Source organism: Folsomia candida, unplaced genomic scaffold (genome assembly GCF_002217175.1).
Source record: "Folsomia candida strain VU population unplaced genomic scaffold, ASM221717v1 Fcan01_Sc018, whole genome shotgun sequence".
Classification (NCBI taxonomy): Eukaryota; Metazoa; Arthropoda; class Collembola; order Entomobryomorpha; family Isotomidae; genus Folsomia; species Folsomia candida.
Genome location: NW_019091210.1, coordinates 2,038,411 through 2,056,973, shown reverse-complemented (window position 1 = coordinate 2,056,973; position 18,563 = coordinate 2,038,411). Strand labels below are relative to the sequence as shown.

The 18,563-nt window shown below is 35.5% G+C and overlaps 5 protein-coding genes across 5 annotated transcripts; 2 read left to right on the top strand and 3 right to left on the bottom strand.

Annotated features, from left to right (window-relative positions):
- Positions 1 to 3,091: 3,091 nt before the first annotated feature.
- Positions 3,092 to 4,432, bottom strand: LOC118438123. Its single transcript, XM_035857906.1, has 6 exons — positions 4,304 to 4,432; positions 3,995 to 4,228; positions 3,727 to 3,938; positions 3,412 to 3,580; positions 3,204 to 3,328; positions 3,092 to 3,151 (listed from the first exon to the last, which is right to left on the bottom strand). The coding sequence occupies exons 1-6, from the start codon at positions 4,359 to 4,361 to the stop codon at positions 3,092 to 3,094; spliced, it is 858 nt and encodes a 285-aa protein (XP_035713799.1). The 5' UTR covers positions 4,362 to 4,432.
- Positions 4,433 to 11,017: 6,585 nt separating this feature from the next.
- On the bottom strand, positions 11,018 to 12,043 carry LOC118438091. Its single transcript, XM_035857848.1, has 4 exons — positions 11,745 to 12,043; positions 11,440 to 11,605; positions 11,231 to 11,342; positions 11,018 to 11,139 (listed from the first exon to the last, which is right to left on the bottom strand). Exons 1-4 carry the CDS (start codon positions 11,810 to 11,812, stop codon positions 11,072 to 11,074), a joined length of 414 nt encoding a protein of 137 aa, XP_035713741.1. The 5' UTR covers positions 11,813 to 12,043; the 3' UTR covers positions 11,018 to 11,071.
- A 1,194-nt stretch (positions 12,044 to 13,237) lies between these two features.
- On the top strand, positions 13,238 to 14,688 carry LOC110857350 (oocyte zinc finger protein XlCOF14). The gene is made up of 3 exons (XM_022105957.2): positions 13,238 to 13,361; positions 13,547 to 13,947; positions 14,011 to 14,688. Exons 2-3 carry the CDS (start codon positions 13,594 to 13,596, stop codon positions 14,386 to 14,388), a joined length of 732 nt encoding a protein of 243 aa, XP_021961649.1. The 5' UTR covers positions 13,238 to 13,361; positions 13,547 to 13,593; the 3' UTR covers positions 14,389 to 14,688.
- A 299-nt stretch (positions 14,689 to 14,987) lies between these two features.
- LOC110857317 lies at positions 14,988 to 16,066 on the bottom strand. The gene is made up of 4 exons (XM_022105930.2): positions 15,821 to 16,066; positions 15,524 to 15,686; positions 15,263 to 15,411; positions 14,988 to 15,200 (listed from the first exon to the last, which is right to left on the bottom strand). Exons 1-4 carry the CDS (start codon positions 15,886 to 15,888, stop codon positions 15,191 to 15,193), a joined length of 390 nt encoding a protein of 129 aa, XP_021961622.1. The 5' UTR covers positions 15,889 to 16,066; the 3' UTR covers positions 14,988 to 15,190.
- Positions 16,067 to 16,989: 923 nt separating this feature from the next.
- Positions 16,990 to 18,150, top strand: LOC118437994 (zinc finger protein 2 homolog). Its single transcript, XM_035857627.1, has 2 exons — positions 16,990 to 17,566; positions 17,626 to 18,150. Exons 1-2 carry the CDS (start codon positions 17,447 to 17,449, stop codon positions 18,031 to 18,033), a joined length of 528 nt encoding a protein of 175 aa, XP_035713520.1. The 5' UTR covers positions 16,990 to 17,446; the 3' UTR covers positions 18,034 to 18,150.
- The last annotated feature ends 413 nt before the right edge of the window (positions 18,151 to 18,563 follow it).

Genomic DNA, 18,563 nt, shown 5'->3' with positions numbered 1-18,563 from the left:
GTACGCCAGCCTTGTGGTAAAGTAATTAAGTTCGCCGCATGCTCAGGGGTATTTTGGTCTATGTGCCTCAGGTTTCAAGATTAGATATGTACGTCTTACAAATATTTGCTTCATTTGCATATCTTGACGCATCGTGAAAAAATGGGTAAAGAACAGTTTAATTCTTGTATGTCAATATATTTCAAATATATTTATACATTCGGAAAAGAGAAACATTCGGAAATATAATATTTCCGAATTTCTGGTATTGTACGAAATTCGTAATTATGAATTAAATACTTATCTCGCCATAATTAAAAAATAAGTAAATATATTTAGAAATGTGTGGATTATGCGCTTTCTTTTTTGATTATCCTTATGAATTTTTATTTTTTGCACACACATTTTGCACAAAATTTATTGAGCAGGTCATATTATTTTTAAAACATCTCAATTCTGCATGCATACAAAATTCTTAATGAAATATACACATACCTATATGAAAAATATAACTAACTAAATACTAATCTTCCATATTTAAAAAAAAAAAAGATTTTCCAGTGGCAACCTTATTTTGTCAACAGTAGTAACGTCACAGTCTGCCTTAAACAGTATTCTTGAACTACCAACGGAGTCAAGATTTCGACAAAGTTGTTCCCAAAGTAGAGTCTTAACGGTGTCAAAGACCTGTGAATTTTCCTCGCATATTTTTTCCTCTCGCCCCCTTTGCATTTCTGTATCCATTTTTTACTCATATTATACACCGTCGCCGCTGCAGAAAAATTCAGCAGAGTGAATCCAAGAGTCACCGCGTACATCCAGCCAACCATAACGGCTAGGAAGTCATGACCTGAATGGTACATCTTAATCGTCACGAATGACAACAAAACCTGCAAGGATGGGATGAGGATAGCAAATTTCAAGAAGATGCCCTCCCGCGTGCATGAGTTCAATATTTTTTCAAAAATTTGAATTTTCCGGTAATCCGTTAGAGAAGCAAGATGTTCTTGGTAACATTTTATGAAAAATTCACACTCGAGCCAAAGGAAAGTGACGCCTGTGAGGAGAAGGGTCAAAATGTGGTACGCCGTGCCCACGCCGACCTGCATGAATATGAGGAACTCCAACGAGGGAAAGAATAAGAGATAGAGAAATTTTAAAATGAGCCCACTTAATACAACTCCCTACAACGAGCAAATGATCGAGCTGGTCAACCCCGGTTGGCAAGGGAGGAACAGCGCCAGTAAGCCATGAAGCGTTGCAATGCTGTAGTACCCAAACTCGATAACATCAAAAAAGTGAGCCAAATACGTGAGGAAGCGAGTCGCCCTACGGTCGCAGAGTTCGCCTGTAAATTGCACAATAAATAAGACCCAGTAAAGCAGATTTCGTCACATTGCGTATGATTATGTATACTCTTAAAAATCATGCAAATCTCTCGACATGTGTATTCTGAAGTCTATATTAAACAAGTAAACTGTACTATTTAAATCCAGAGTAACTTCAAAATTTATCAAGTTAATGCTACTCTTGATTTAGGAATGGTTTGGTTTACTTGATTTCGAATTTGGGGTGCATTTACATATTTGTTAAGCGTATAAATTTAGTAGTGCTTGGATAAATACATATGCATATATCTAAGCACTCATTACAAAGAATTTCGCAATCAGAGCTTCACGCCGTTGCAAAATCTAAGGCGGCGTCAAGTATACCCATAAACAATATTTTAAGTTTTCATGAAATTTGCATAATAAATTTAATGACTTGCGCATGATAAGTAATACTCATAGATCTGACTTTGCCAACTTTTTGGAACCCACCTTTCGAAGAAAATATATAATTCAGGAATTGGACTTGTGCATAATCGGGAAATGGATCGCACCGAACCACGAATCCAATAACTGTCAAGGAGGCAATCGCAAGACCCAGAATACTTTCCAAAAGATTTGTCATCTTCGTTGCGATCGACCAGATTCGACCGATGATAACAACGAGTTGCAAAACTGTGAAGGATAACACGAGTCGTTCTTTCTTCTTGGAAATTAGCGTTATCCTTTTCTCCATCGCGTCAAACGTTGCAAAAATGCAATGGAAATAGTTGCCTATTCTCAGGTGGCGTACTACCCGACGGAAAATAACGGCGTTGCTCATGATTTTTAGATTGGTTGGAAGCAATTTATTTGAAAATTTTGTTTCATTTAATTTTTTGACAAACTTCAATGATAGCTGACCGGGCTGAATGACGCCTTCAATCTAGAATGAAATACTTAGATTTAATTTTATGTAAATATTTGTCAGACAGGAAGCCACATCATGCATAATTAATTTCTAGGTAGACATTTCCGGGGCAGAAGTTTGTAATCATGATATAGACGTAGACGTAGATTGTCAAAAATCTGGTTGACTCACACATAAATAAATATTTACACTCCGTGTTGGTATTGATTTGTTAATAAATTCCTACTGGATTGGTAATAATTTGTTTCTATGGATTTGTTCCTAAGTGGTAGGTTTTTTTACCATAATGTTAGTATGCTGCAATGCCATTTATTACCGTTCCGATGAAGTCATAGATAGATATGTATATGTACTCCGGTAATAAATTACTGAAGGCTTTTAGTAAACTTTTTAAGTACATGTGCAAAACTTCAGGCTGTGTGCAGTAGAATTATTTAGATATTATTTTCTTCCATGTTATGGAAACGTCAACGTGTCAAAGGAAACTACGGCGTTGAGTTTTAGCCATTTATGAAAACATAATAGATACATCCCAGGCTGCACAATCACGAGATTATCACCAATTTTTAACGAATCTGGCGACCCCAGTTTTCGTGTTAGCGACGTGGGAGACTGGTATAGATTTGGTGCTCAACTGGGTGCAAGTGTCGCGATTTTTAACGTATCTTATTCGTTCTAAACACGTGTTGAAGGAACGAGTTTCGCGACCAAATCACGAGAATAACCCCAAAAAAACACGTATTAAAAAGTGAAATTATACGTTCAGAACACGAGATTTATTTGCAAATTAGATGCGGGAATTATGATTTATTACTGACCATTAACATTACATAAAGTTTTAAATCCAAATAACAATAAAAAATTGTGAAAAAAATCAATTGTCTGATTCTGGTCCAGTATTTCTTAATGGAAGAGCTGCATTGGACTTCTCCAACTTTTTCCTAATTAAATAAAGTAAAAATTATGAAAGTTTTATAAATAGGTACAAATAATATTGCATTTTGTCCTACCGATTCAATACGCTTGTTGGAATTTTTGAGCCAATTTTTAATTGCTTCCCAAATCTCGTCGTCGTCAGCGTTGCCCAAGTTTTCCAGTCCTTGAATTGCCTCTGAAAACACAGCAATTTCATTGGTGAATTTAATTTAAAGGAGCGCATTATATATTTAATTAATTCACATACAACTAATTTACCATATATAATGTGCTTCATCCATGATTTTGAAAAAGGTGACTTCGGTCCTCTTGAACCAATCCAGTTGTATGACGATGCATACTTATCTGTCAGCAACTTGGCTAGTATCCGCTGTGTAGCAATCTTTACATCCTTGGTCGCACGTATGCCTTTCTGCAGTTCTGTAATCTGTCAAAGTTGCAACAATTAATATATGCATAGTTAAAAATAGCAACATGAATAATACTTATATAAATACTTATATTATTACTTATATTATAATACTTATATTACGCCACATGGTAATTCGCAATATTATTTGATAAATATTTTACCAATGTGATTCTTGATGCCTTGGCGAAATCCTCGAGTTTCTTCAAGTCAGACTCATCATCCACTGGTAATAAACCCACTGGAAACTTTTCGTTTTGACCACCCGTCTTGGTCCCCCAATTGTAATTGCTCACTAAAACGTCTACGCTTTCCTGTAGTTGTCGCAGTTGGGCTTTCATCACATTCATTTGACGTACCATCCACTTTTGGAATTCTGTAAAATACAAGTTATTTATTACTGAGACATTACATAAATTGTCACACACCTACCTAAATTTCCTGCGTTTGGTGACGTGCCATTATCTCTGCCGAAAGTTGTATCAATGTCCTCTGCCTGAGGAATCGAACGGCTTTCCAATTCGTGAGAGCTAGATAAAACTTGCTCGCTAGAGAGTGTGCCTTGGTATTGCTGTGAATTAGTTGGCGATGGGGGGTCACTCGGTCCTGGTAAACTTGATTCGTGGCTGTCTTCCTTTTCTGATTGCAAGCCCTCTCCCACTAAACCTGGATAAACAGTATTATTTATTATACTACTTTTTTGGTGCAATGGAATATAAAAAATGCGCGATTTTAACTTACTAAAATATTGTGGTGGTGGCGGTATTGTCTTCGTGGGAATAGAACGATTTTGCTTCATTTTGGGCGGTTCTTCTTCACTATCGGAGTCGCCGGGCGGTGGTAGATGAACAGTTTTCTTGTGTCGTTGCCCTCGACAAGTTACTTCCTAGTCGCTCTCAAATTCCGGATCAGTTTCTTCCAATGCTTTTCCAACATTATTTTTTGCTTGATTATAAGAACCTTAACAAACAAATAAACAGCATTTTTCTTTCTTATAAATAACTTTATCAATGTATGCAATAAAAAAGACTCACCAAATATTTTGCCTCCGCCTAAAACTTTTACGTCAAACGATAACCAAACTTGCTGATTTGGCGTGTCCCCATTCATGACGGCCTTCGATTGGCGTTCTGAAGATTTGTACGGCGGCCACCAACATTTATTTTTACTTGCTGACAGCCAATTGATTGGGATAATTTCTACCTCGTCAGTTTCAACAAAATGAACTATAGAGTACGGCATTGTAAAAAGTCACTGAATTTCACTGTGAATCAAGGGATAGCATATAAATTCAGTCTCAAATGGAAGTACTACACATTTTGATTCGATTAAATTAATATTAAATCTTCGTACTGCACTCAAGTCGGAGATAAGTTGAACACCAATTAAAGAAGAAGGACAAGGAGATTGAAAAAAATCTTCACGTTTTTTAAACTTCTGTCCAAATAATTCTGAAGGTGATCCTCTAACAAAATGGTGAATTTTAATTATAGTTCCATCTTTTAGTTTGCAAAAATTGTTCCCTAATTTGTTGGATAATTCGAAATTTGCAAACTTACACACTTTGAAACACTCGGGTGAATTAATGTCGACTTGGAAAAACGATACTTGACAAACTGGCTGCTTGAAAGAGGACAGGTCTATTTTTTCTCTTTCAACTAACCGCCGGTAAACTTGTTGCAAGGGGAGAGATGGAGATCTCACCAATCTCTTTATTTGTTGTAACTTATTTTCAAACGGGAAAGCACTAAATTGGTCAAGGGGACCGTGTCGAATGCAATCCCGGGATAAATGTAGTAAATTATGAAGATTATGACTGTTATACTTTTTCCCATATAATTCACCAAAGTTATTAACGAAATATATTAGTAGCTCTTGTGCATAATTATTTTTACTCAGATAAGTGTTAGGATTTGCAAGAATCGTGATGGCTACGTGGAAACACAAAAAATGCTGGTAAAATTGAGGAGCAAGGATTTTCTTCAAAACTGTGGGGCCAGTATATAAAATAAACTGTCTGTATTCAGTTGCTTTCCAGTGTTCGAGATCTCTAATTGGACGTGGCTTTCTTGAAAATTCTTTTGGTATTGAGGTTTTGATTTTTAGCAAATTAGTGGATAATTGGTCAACTTGGTGAGGACGCAGACGACCTGGACATTTTTTTCCTTTCACCCATAAAAATAGTAATTTTCTGGTCACTCCCAAGCACACAAGATGCATAAAATCGACTGGCACATCTTCTACTAAATCAATGGGTAGTAATTCTATTATTGAGGCTTGATTATGATGTGCTGTATCTAATTTTGATCGGAAATTTTCGTTATTTCTTAAATTATAATTTCCTGGTGGAAAGGTAACTCTATTATCCAAATATTCACCCTTTATGTCACACTTTCCACAAGAACTATAACCATTATGACACTTTGTCCCCAAAATAAATGATCTTGCTGGGACGTCATACACAATTGCAGATATTTTAAGTTTTAAATTCGAAGATTGCTCTATGGTGTTGAATTCGTTGACAAACTGTCTCAAAAAATTATTAATATTTGTAGGTTTTCCAAAACCAGAATAAATTCCAATTACAACGACCTGATTATATTCTACAATTTTCGCTAAAATGGGCCAGAATTGTCTTGTGCTGCTTTTATAGAGGGGGATTCCGTCAATATTAATTTGAATTTTAATATAGTCTGCTGTTGTAACTTGAATTAACTTTTCGACGGATGAAATCCACTCAAAATGTACGTATTCGCCAGGCTCCACCTTTTCAATTGTAGTCGATCTTGGAGTGCATAAAAGTGTTCTAGGATCTTTCGGTAAATCAAAATTAGGATGTCGATTCAAAATTTCCAGCAGATCTCCTAAAGCAGAGAATGTAGTGTTATGCTTTAGTGCCCACCCCCTTAAATCACTTGCACTACTTTCCGTATTAGACTGTTCAGAATCACTATCACTTAGATTTGACTGCGTGGATAAATTATTGTCAGAATAATCCGAGATGGCATCTGCTTCAAAAATCAAATATTCGGGTGATGGTGAACTCTGTGTGTGTGCCTCTGGCAAGGATGACGAGGGCAGCGGTATTATTTTTTCTGCACTTTCTGAAATTAATGCAAAATCCGAATTTCCTTGCCTTACTTTTCGGAATATTTTTCTTGATCGTGCTTTCTCCATTACTCATCTCGAACTAAAGAATTGTCCCTCTTTCTTTACAACGGAGAGAGCAGCATTTAGGTTTCTGTGACCAACAACACTAGAAATTCTCGTGAATTTCTGGTGTTCGAAAACACGAGTTTCGGGTTGTTGTAATTCTCGGGTTGTACATGTGTTATGAACGAGAAAATTGGTGATAAAGAATCCGTTTGAAAGTCGTTTTTGTAATACGTGTTACGAACGTGTTTAAAAAAATATTTACACGAATAATGCCCCAAACACGAAATTGACACCGGGGACACCAATAATACATGTGATTTTCTCGGTTGGTGCAGCCTGGGATATGGGGCAGCCATGGACATATAACTTATAACTTAAAATTATGACGTATAACTTATTTTATAAATTATAAGTCATAGAAACGCCATAAGGCGACGTATACTTATGTACGTATACTTACATATAAGTCAAGTTATACGTCATAATTTTAAGTTATAAGTTATCTGTCCATGGCTGCCCCATGTATCTAATATACGTCGCCTTATGGAGTTTGTATGACTTATCTATCTTATAAGCTGGAAATGTTTGTCTGCAACGGAAGTGAAAGTAATTTTCCGTGACGGAAGTGAAAGTGGAGAAAGTTTCACTTCCTCTGCCAACAGACATTTCCAGTTAATAATATAGATACAAAAAAATAACTCGGTGGAATTATGAACAATCGTACTTAATTTTCACGAAAATCAAATAAGCCCGTCGCCCGGCAGGAGACGGGCTTATACACTAGTAACTTATAAAATAAGTCATACGTCATAATTTTAAGTTATAAGTTATATGTCCAGGGCTGCCCCATGTATCTAATATAAATATAATGATACATGTATGTATTTATAACGAAATCATTGTAAATACCTACTTAAACAAATACACACTGCCAAACGGAGGGACAGATAGTTTCTGTCCGTCCCTTTGGACCGACAAAGAAATTTTCATAATTTCGATATGTCAATTATTATGCTTTAAAAATTGTGTTTTTATTTAGCAGTAAGTATATACAAATAAGTCATTTTCCACATTTCATATAAAAAACCGAAAAAAGTTTGATCTTCATACACACTCGAAGTGAAATGGTTACCTCATTTTGTCAAAAGTAGGAACGTCACCGTCTGCCTAACACAATACTCTTGGACCACTAACGGAGTCAAGATTTCGACAAAGTTATTCCCAAAGTGTAACCTCAACGGAATCAGAGACCTGTGCATTTTCCTCGCATATTTTTTCCTCTCACCTCCTTTGCATCCCTGTATCCATTTTGTACTCGTACCATAGACCTTCGCCGCAGCAGAAAAGGTGAGCAGGGTGGAGCCCAGGATTATCACGTACATCCAGCAGAACATAACAGCTAACAAATCATGGCCCGAGTGGAACATCTTAATCGCCACCAAAGACATCAAAACCTGTAACGATGGGATGAGGATAACAAATTTCAAGAAGATACCCTCTCGTGTACAAGAGTTCAAGATTTTTTCAAAAATTTGAATTTTCCGGTAATCCGCCAGATCAGCAAGTTCCTTTTGGTAACATTTTATGAAAAATGCACACTCCAGCCAGAGAAAGGTGACGCCTGTGAGGAGAACGGTCACAAAGTTGTACGCCGTACCCACCGCGACCTGCATGTATATGAGGAACTCTAAGGCGGGAAAGAAGAAGAGGTAGAGAAATTTGAAAATGAGCCCGCTTAACAAAACTCCCTCCGATGAACAAATGATCGAGCTGGTCAACCCCGGTTGGCAAGGGAGGAACAGCGCCAGTAAGCCAAGAACTGTTGAAATGCTGTAGTACGTGAACTCGACCACGTCAAAGAAGAGAGCCAAAAGATTGAGATAGCGGGTCGCTCCGCGGTCGCTGACTTCGTCTGAAAATTACGCAATGAACCAGACCTTTTATTTATTCATATGTACGTAAGGTTTTTAGAAATTTATATATGTAAATGTATTTGTAGGGCCATTCAACCGAAAGATAAGTGTCATGTGCCTCCTAATTTTTGGCTTGATTTTTATGTATTGAACTCGCTGAGACAATCCCGGTGTACATATTTTGAACAAAGGTCACATTGTTTGACAATCACTCCAGGGCATTGCATAATATTCTGATTATCGTTTAAGCATCCAACCCACCTTTCGAAGAAAATATGTAATTCAGAAATTGCACTTGTACGTCATCCGGAAATGGGTCGCACCGTACCACGAATCCAATAACTGTCAAGGAGGCAATTGCAATACCAAAGATGCTTTCCAGAAGATCCGCCCTCGTCGTGGCGATCGACCAGATTCGAACGATGATAACCAGGAATTGCAGAACTGTGAAGGATAACACGAGTCGCTTATTCTTCTTCGAGATTAAACTTATCTTTCCTTCCATCGTGTCAAACGTTGCAAAAATGCAGTGAAAATAGTTCCCGATTCGGAGGTGGCGCACTACCCGATGACAAATAACGATTTTGCTCATGATTTTTAAATTGTTGGCAGGCGTAATTTAGATTTCACGGATGGAAATCATTATTTTATTGAGTTTTTTTATATCCTTCACTTCACGCTGGCAGGGTGAAATTATGCTTTCAAATTGAAATGAAGGACTACATATATATGTATATGGATTAAATTTTATGCAAATGTTTGTGAAATAGTGTGATTAATATTTAATTGACTAGGTAGAAGCTTCTAGAGCCGAAGTGTGTACTTATAATATAGATGTAAATAGAAAACAAATTACGTTAGACTTACTAGACTTTACTGAATAATATTTTCGATGTGCATATGTAAGTAAGTGACTAAAGCAAAGTGAAATGGAATTATTATCTATTTTGAATCAAACTAATAACCTTGAGTTTCAGCTTCATATTTATTTGACGCAATTGCCCGGTTAAACAAATAGTTGTTCGTATTTCATAGTTTACTTGCCTTATCGCCTTAGACAAATCCTTTCCATTATGCATTAGGACAAAGTAATTTACTTACAAGGGACACTCATGACCTGTCGTTTGAGTCCAGGGTGGCCACTATGTTTTTTAGAATCTGCTAGGACCCCAGATGAAGGATTCATTCATATTTCCGTGTAAAACTCATATTTGGCGTCATGCCGTGGCGCCAAATTCGCCAAATTTGAATGTTTTTATTTTTGAAACCGCCAGAACTTTTGAAATCCTGGACGGATTTTAAAAATTTTTGGCAAAAATCATGACAAGGAGTTAAACTTTCGTATTCCATGAAATTTTTTCCAAAATTATCGCTTTTAACTTTTCGAAAAATTTCGTAATTTTCTTAGAAATGGGGGTTCGTCGAAAAAATGCTAAAAATATCTCAAAAATTAGAAATTTTTTATTTTTATTTTTTTCTCAAAAATTTTGACTTTTGTGGTCATTTTAAGCATAAAATTTTGAAAATCCGACATAAACTACAAAAGTTATGAGGGGTTGAAATTGGTCGAAAATGCAAATTTCTAAGTTTGGCGCCACGCCATGGCGCCAAATATGAGTTTTACACGGAAATATGAATGAATCCTTCATCTGGGGTCCTAGTAGATTCAAAATAACATAGTGGGTACCCTGGACTCAAACGACAGGTCATGAGTGGGAAAAGGTATTGCTTGACCTTAACGTCAAACTCATCCTTGATTATCAGGAGTAAAACATAATACTAACAGATTATCAATTTACTTACGTAAACGACCAACACCTTACAATAATGCGTCAATCTGAAAATTAATATTATAGTTAAAATTGAAGTGTAAACTAACCATATATTTAGTTTATTCAAGTTCTGAAGGTTAAGCGGGATTAAACAAAACATGAAGATAAAATATGTTTTGCAGGACTTTGGTGTTGTAGTCGTGATATTTACCCATCACCCAGTGAAAGCATTCCTCTTTAACGAGAGCATTCCAGCCAACTAAACAATTAATGAGATGTAAATGGGACTGGTCATAGGACAAGATTGACCAAAAATTGTCTGATAGACTTCAAATAGATAGAAGAAAATAAATAGACGCAAATAGCTTTCCCTGTAACGAAATTAAAACAACAGAACTTTTGCATGAAATTGTTCTTCATGAAAAAATTAGCAAATCCGCTTATTATTGAGCATACTCACGTCAACCTTCGCATTCGGTATGCATTATTATTAATAAGTCGTATGAATAATTGATACAAATATTCAACTACAAGTAAGCATAAAATCACAACAGTTATTAAATGATACATTAAACATAAAAAATACAAAATGATCATTATGTAGATAAAAAAAACATGTTATACATAAATATGCAAGTACATAATAAAATTTAATTTAATGCACGAATTTAGAAAATATTCATGTTTTGCATCGACTCTTCGAAATTTGTTCCGCTGGGTGTGGGCCTCGTTTCATCTATCGGAATAAATATTAAGTTGTTAGAAAGACAAAGCAAAAATTCATCGGAAATTAAACCATCAATTTTATTTAAAGGAGTCTTTCTTACCAGATTCGTTCACAAACCACAAGTCGAATGGATAAGTTGACGTAGAGTCAGCTCGCGATGTACGAGGGCGGATCTCAAACATGCCACTTGGAAAGCAGTAAACCTTCCCTAGCTAACAAGCAACCCAGAAATGTCATTAATTTTCAGCTTTATACAAAATTCACATCACAATTCTTTAGTTCATTTGCATAAATAAATTATATGCATACCTTATAAAATTTTTTCGCCACGTGGTAAGCATTCCCGAATGCAATGGCGTCTATAAATGACGCCCCCTCATCCAGCACCAACATGACGCGCAGGTAAGGCGTCGTTTGACCAGATTCCTCGAAAAAGTTCTCCTGCGTCCACCAAACTTCGGCGATGAAACTGGATCTGAATTCAGAATCATCAATAAAATAATTAATTAGCATGTATGGAAAAGTGTATTAAATTTGTCAAATATAATTTTTATTACAGATAACATACAAATATTTTAGAACTTTTTAATGAAAATTATAAAAAAATTACTCACTCTAAACGTCCAACATAGTTTGCTTGATAGCAATTGAAGATGGATCCCATTTCAGAAGAGGTATCCATGTTAATTATTCACGAAATTTTAATTTCACAGGTTAATATTATGTAGGTTGCAAATTTTGAAGTTTGACTAAGTTCTTTAAAACGGAGGTTGAATTAAGCAAATCTACTTTTTAAGTGGCGTTAAGCGAGGTTGAAGATGTTGAGATGTTTTAAGTGCAGAATGCAGAGTGCAAATGAGAGCAGAAGTCGAGAAACATTCACGTTATGAAAGGGTTGGCCAGTGGTGAAGGGTTCAAGTTTGACGCTGGAAATAAAATTCTAGGAAATATTCACTCCTTTCTTTTGTGTTGGTGAGTATTTTTGTAACGTGACCGTGCAACGAATGAGTAACTTGGGTTAATGTAGTATTTTTCCACTATGATGTTTCATAATGCTAGTGTTTAATATCGTATGAGAAATAATTACGAGATTAATTTTTACGATGTTATAATAATATCTAAAATTAGCATAATTATCGGTGGAGAAAAATATGTGGAATCGTCCAAGTTTTCATCTACACGGTTACATATTAATTCTATGAGGTCTTATCGTTAGTTTGATTCGAATAAGTTTGGCCAGATTTACCTATAGCCATAAGTGTATTTCTAAATTTGCCGAAATAAGTAAACCACAATTAAATTTATAGCTTTTTTATTTACTTGAAGTATTCAAAGCTTTTAATCAACAATCATGATTTTAATCTTGACTAAAATCATAATTTTTAATTACTGGCTGTTTAAAATATTATTTAATCCGATCCGAAATAAGAATCCGTGATTATTATTTAATCTAATTTACTTCGATATTAGTAACTTTATTGGATGCATTTTACGGAAATTAATATCAATTGCAGTGGGATTAGTGTGTATTTGGAGATTGGGAGATCTTTACAAAGAAAAAATACGCATCAAAAGCCACACAGTTAAACAGGATACTGAATTTGAAGTCATAGAAACACAAATTCGCATAACATATCGGTCGTAAGACGTGTCGGGTTTTTATTTACGGCGTAATAAAGCCTAGCAAAAATCGGTGTCGAAATACCCACTTGTGAATACATAGGTAGTTTAAAGTGGCAGACTGGAATTACTTAAGATGGAATCAAATATGTATGGGAATTGGGAATGGATTGAAATCGAGGGTTTAGTGTCACTGGAAAGGATAGAAATAAAGTTCCTGGAAATTCTTCCCTATTTTTGTGCCATGGAAAAATTGGGTATATCAAAAATGCATGTAGTCTCGTGCAAGTACTAAAAATACAAGTAAGTACAGTATACAAATAAGATCAAACGGGAAATACAGATAAATGCTTATATATTTAGCCATGTGTGTAAAACATATTATTTCACATTTTTAAACAAATTTTCATATTTAATTTTCTCAAAATTAACCCATGATTAATTTATTCTCTTATCAAGGAGTTTGTCAAGTTTTTGCTCGTTTGTAGTAAAAAATGCAACCTTTTCCACATCACACAAAACTAATACATCAACTTTACGTTTTCACCTGCTCTTAAGAAACTCCTACACATGTACAAACTTGATAATTAATCAGTCCAACACAACACACGGTAAGAAACAAAATTTAACGAACTGAGATTACAGCAGTGTGTCAAGCCAATAAATACATAGTACACAATTTATTTCATGTTCTAATAAATATTATAATATCGATAAGCATTTGCGTTTGATATTTGTAATTGTATGCGTTACCAAAAATTTGCCGAAATTTGAAAGAATTTGTTTTCTTATTTAGATTTGCAGCTAATTTACAAAAAACACGCAACTACATGATCTTCCCACATGTCGAGTAATGATAAGCAACCAAGTTGTGACACTTGTCACCAGGTTTTTTTCACCCTTGGCACTTTACGGCGACATATTGCGGTCATCCACAGCACCATGGAACGACCTCGTTTCCCGTGTTCATTCCCCGGCTGTTCGAAAACCTACCTATATAAACGACATATCTTGGAACATGTGAAAATTGACCACGCCAAGAATCCGGTCAGATTTCCTTGCACACTTTGTGGGAAGGAATTCAAAACGAGAACTGAACTTGAGCGTCACATTCCCACCCACACGACGGAGAAACCGTACAATTGCGCTACTTGTGGGAGGAGTTACGCCAATAGGGGAAACATGATATCGCACCAGGTAAAAAACATTTTGTGGGAAAAACTGGGTGAAAAATTACTAATGTGAATCTTCGTTTCACAGAAGACGCATTTGGAAAAGTCTACCCGACCGGTGTCAAAGTGTCACGTGTGTCCGCAGACCTTCTTAAGTAGTCGTGGCCTACAATACCACATCCGAGCTGTGCATGAAAGTCGGAGGGATCATCCATGCGAATTTTGTGACAAGAGACTCTCCACTCCGGCCAGTTTGAAGCGTCACGTGGGAGTGATGCATGTCATGAATAAGGGGCTGATCCGTTCCTGCGACAAATGCGAGTACAAGAGCTACTTGATCGACAATTTGGCCAGGCACAGAATGCGTCACAATCCAGCGAGGCATGAGTGTTACTTCTGTAGGAAGAAATTCTTCTCTTTTGGCGAATTGGGCAAACATTTTTCAGTTCATACTTTAGAAAGTTAAAATACTTATCTATGAAGCGGGCATATGTATGTAGCAATAATTTGCGAATTTTTATTTGCGCCATGTGGCTAAAATTAGAAGAAAGCTATGGGATTTTATTTGCAAATTTATGTGTGTAAATACGTACTAGCTGGGCATTTGGTTACTTTGCTAGAATATTTCACAAACCTTATTGATAAGCGAACTGCATAAGTGCGTTATATTATGAGTAGGTTCACTTAATATGATGTAAAATTGCAAATGACTTAATTATTTTATTTAATAAAAAGGCATTTAGGCAAATAATAATTTTGACTTTCTTTTTTTTTCAACAAAACACTTGAATTTATTCCAATTTATCATTATCATGGTTTATAATAATCAATTACATATCAGATTTGTAATTTTTGACTTTCGTGTTTCTTAATCAGCATGTGTATGTACCTATGGAGGCAAGTACGGTCTACGTACGTATGTAAATATGATTATTAAGAATAGTAAGAGAATTTGTAGAATTGCTGGCATGGGAATTTTATAGAACGTCAATCAAATGCATTAGCATGAGTATGTATTTCATTGTGAAGTCGTATGAATAATTAATACAAGTATTCAATTATAAGTAAGCATAAAATCACAATATTTATTAAATACTAAATAATATAAAAAATACAATACGATGTTTGTGAATGTATGTAGATAACGACATATTGCCATATGCAAGCACATAATGCAATTTAATTTAGTGTACACATTTAGTATATGCTCATATTTTTCATCGTCTATTCCAAATCTGAAGTCCGGCAGGATTTAGGGGCTCGTTTCATCAGACGTGACTACCAGAATAAATATCAAGTCGTTATAAAGACAAAGCAAAATTTCATCAGAAATTACATACCTAAATAAGCGATCAATCTTTTTAAGTGAGTCCTTCTCAACAGAAAAGTTCAGAAACCACAAGTCGTATCGATAACTTGATAACGAGTCCTGCGATGTACGAGGACGGATCTCAAACATGCCACGTGGAAAACGGTAAACGTTCCCGACCTAACAGAAATATCATAAAATTTTAACTTCTGTTCGAAATTTTGTAAAATTTGAACCACGATTATTTTGCTCATTTAGGTTTTATCAATTTCTTATGTATGTAAATATGTACCTTATAAACATATTTTTCCACGTGGTAAAAATTCCCGATCGCTATAGCATCCATAATTGTCGCTCCGCCATCCTGCGTCAGCATGACGCGCAGGTAAGGCATCAGTCGAGCGGATTGCAAAACTCCTTCCTCCATCCGACAAACTTCAGCGAGGAAGCTGGATCTGAATTAAGAATTATAAATAGATACAATAATTATTTAGTATTGAAGGAATAATGTTTTAAATTTGTCTTAAATAATTACTATTACAGTTAACATTTTAGAAATTTTTAATGCAAATCATAAAAAATTACTCACTCTAAACGTCCAACATAGTTTGCTTGGTCCAGAGTGAAGTTGGATTCCATTGCAGAAGAGGTATTCATCTTAATTGATTGTATAGTACTGTCACAGGCTGGTATTATGTACTTGGCAACTATTGAAGTTTGGCTTAGTTTTTTATAAAGCAGTTTTAATTACGCAAATCTACTTGTTAAGCGATGTTGAAGATGTTAAGATGTTTGAAGTCCAGAATGCAGAGTGGTAATGAGAACTTAAGTAAAGAAACATGCACATTATGAAGGAAGGGCTTGGCCAGTGGCGAAGGGTTCAGGTTAGACACTGGAAATAAAATTCCTGGAAATATGTATGCACCTTTCTATTTTTGTGTTGCTGGAAAATCTTGTAATGTCATCGTGTAAGGAATAAGGTAACTTGTATTAAAAATAAATGTAATATTTTTCAATTTTGTCTGATGTTTCGTAAGGCTAGTATTTAATATCGTATGGAAATTACAGATAATACTATTTATATTTAGCGTGGATGGATGTTTGTATATATTTAAATATGCATGAAATAGTAGTGCAAGTTTGAATTAACACGGTTAAATATCTCCGCTAAGCAGTGGCCGCAGAAACCGTGGGGACGTTATCATTGTACGATAAGGGAGGTATGTTGGAATTTGTATACAATTGTCACTTAAATAATAGCAGGTATGAAATACATTGAGGCAAGTTGTTACCAAAGTGGAAATAATGCTTAATTAGTTTTTATTTTCATAGTAAGCAACTTGAATTTCGATTTGTCATGAATGCGGAAATCATAAAATAGAAACTAAAAGGTGTTAAGCTCTGTAAAGTGTTTCTGCATTCTGCATACGTCAAAAAAGGTCTTAATCAGATTAAGTTAATCTTGCTTAAAAAGTTGCATGCATTTATTTATTTATAACTAATTAAATAATCATGTAATATATAGTTCGAAAGTAAGCAATTTAAAGAAATAGTTATTCATTTTGAAATTTGATCCCGTTATATGAGTTAAGAAATTCACGGCACAAAGTTAAAACAAAAAAATCTCTGTAGTAATTATTTTCAAATCCATTGTGAAAAATAAATAAAGCTAAATACGTATTCACCTCGTGATTGAATCTTTCTGTGAGTGAATCTCCTCCCAAATTTCAAAGCTATTCGCATGATTTACTTATTTTTGTATGCTCCTTGGCCTTTCAGGGAGCTGGTTATTTTTACCCAAGAATTTTTCACGTTTTCATTCGCTCCTACATATAGTTGAAAAACGGAACCTTTCTCACGAACTCATTCCCTTTTCGTGTTCACTGACCAGGATAAGTAATATTTAAGCAACCCTAAATAACATACGGGAAGAAATGGAAATTTGACACGTGGTTTGTCACGTTCTTTAGTATATGAATAATTAAATAGTATACAATTTATTTGTTGTAATAATAAACATTATCATCAATAAAAAGGATCGGGTTTAATGTTGGTCAATCGTTTTAAAATGCGTGAATTGTTGGGAAAAAAGTGTTCAAATAGTGCATGAATATAAGCGAATTTTGACTACAAAACAGATAAAAATTTAATTCGCTTCAGCACATCAATTTTTTGGGGAATAGAAATTTATAAACTCAGCAATTAAAGAATACACATGGATCTGCAGCCTGGAAAGAAATTGGAATGTCCAAAGTGCTCAAAAATGTTTAAAACGAGTTTCGAGTTGACTAAACACATCGTCACACACGACCCGGATGCCAAGGTCAAATGTGAGGTGAGGGTATAAATTTGCAGTAGAGAAACTAATTTTACAATCCACATTTTTCCCACTAGGTTTGCGGCATGATTTCCAAAAACAGATTTGCATTAGCTAGCCACATATCTAGATTTCACACCAACCCGAAACAAGCAAGTTGCAACACGTGCCACCGGGTGTTTTCCAATCCCTACAACTTACGGATCCATATTAAAAATATCCATAACACGAAGGAACGACACCTTTTCCCATGCACGTTTCCTGGCTGTGAGAAAACCTATCTAGTCAAGGGGGATGTCGTAAAACACGTGGAAACTGAACATGCCAAGAATCCGGTCCGATATCCGTGCGGACTTTGCGGACACGAATTTAAAAAGAACACTGATCTTGAGCGACACATGGCGACCCACACGACCGAGAAGGTGTACAAGTGTTCCACCTGTGAGAGAGATTTTACCCACGTGGGAAGCATGAAACGGGATTAAATAAGATAATGTTGCACTGCATATCCATCTCGTAGAATATTTCATACCCGAGACCTGTCATTAAATTAAATCACTTTTGTTTCAAAATTTTTCGGGATATAAATATGATTTCTAAAATTGGGCGTATCTCACTGGTAAAAAATCCCTTTTTCGTCTCTTGCCACTCCTTCCGTCTCTCGATGGCCTTTCCAATCGTCATCCCCATCTTGGCCACGGTCAGTCCCAAACCAGCCAAAGCTTTCCTGGGATCGAATAGTCCAATAATGGCCAGAACTACATCGCCAATATTCTGGGTCCGTGGTGGATCCGGGGCTGGGTGGGTAAAAGTAAAGTTTAAAATGGTTTTAAAAACTTCAAAATTTTGAAATTATGTAATTATTTAAGCCTTAACCCCGCACCTTCTTTTTCACTCTCGGTGACATTTCCAACATCTACGAAATCCAATTGGTTCGGATAACGGGCTAAGATTTCTGCATCTGTTAGTGTCGTGTTTTTATGCTTAAAGCATAAAAACTTCAAAATTAAGTTAC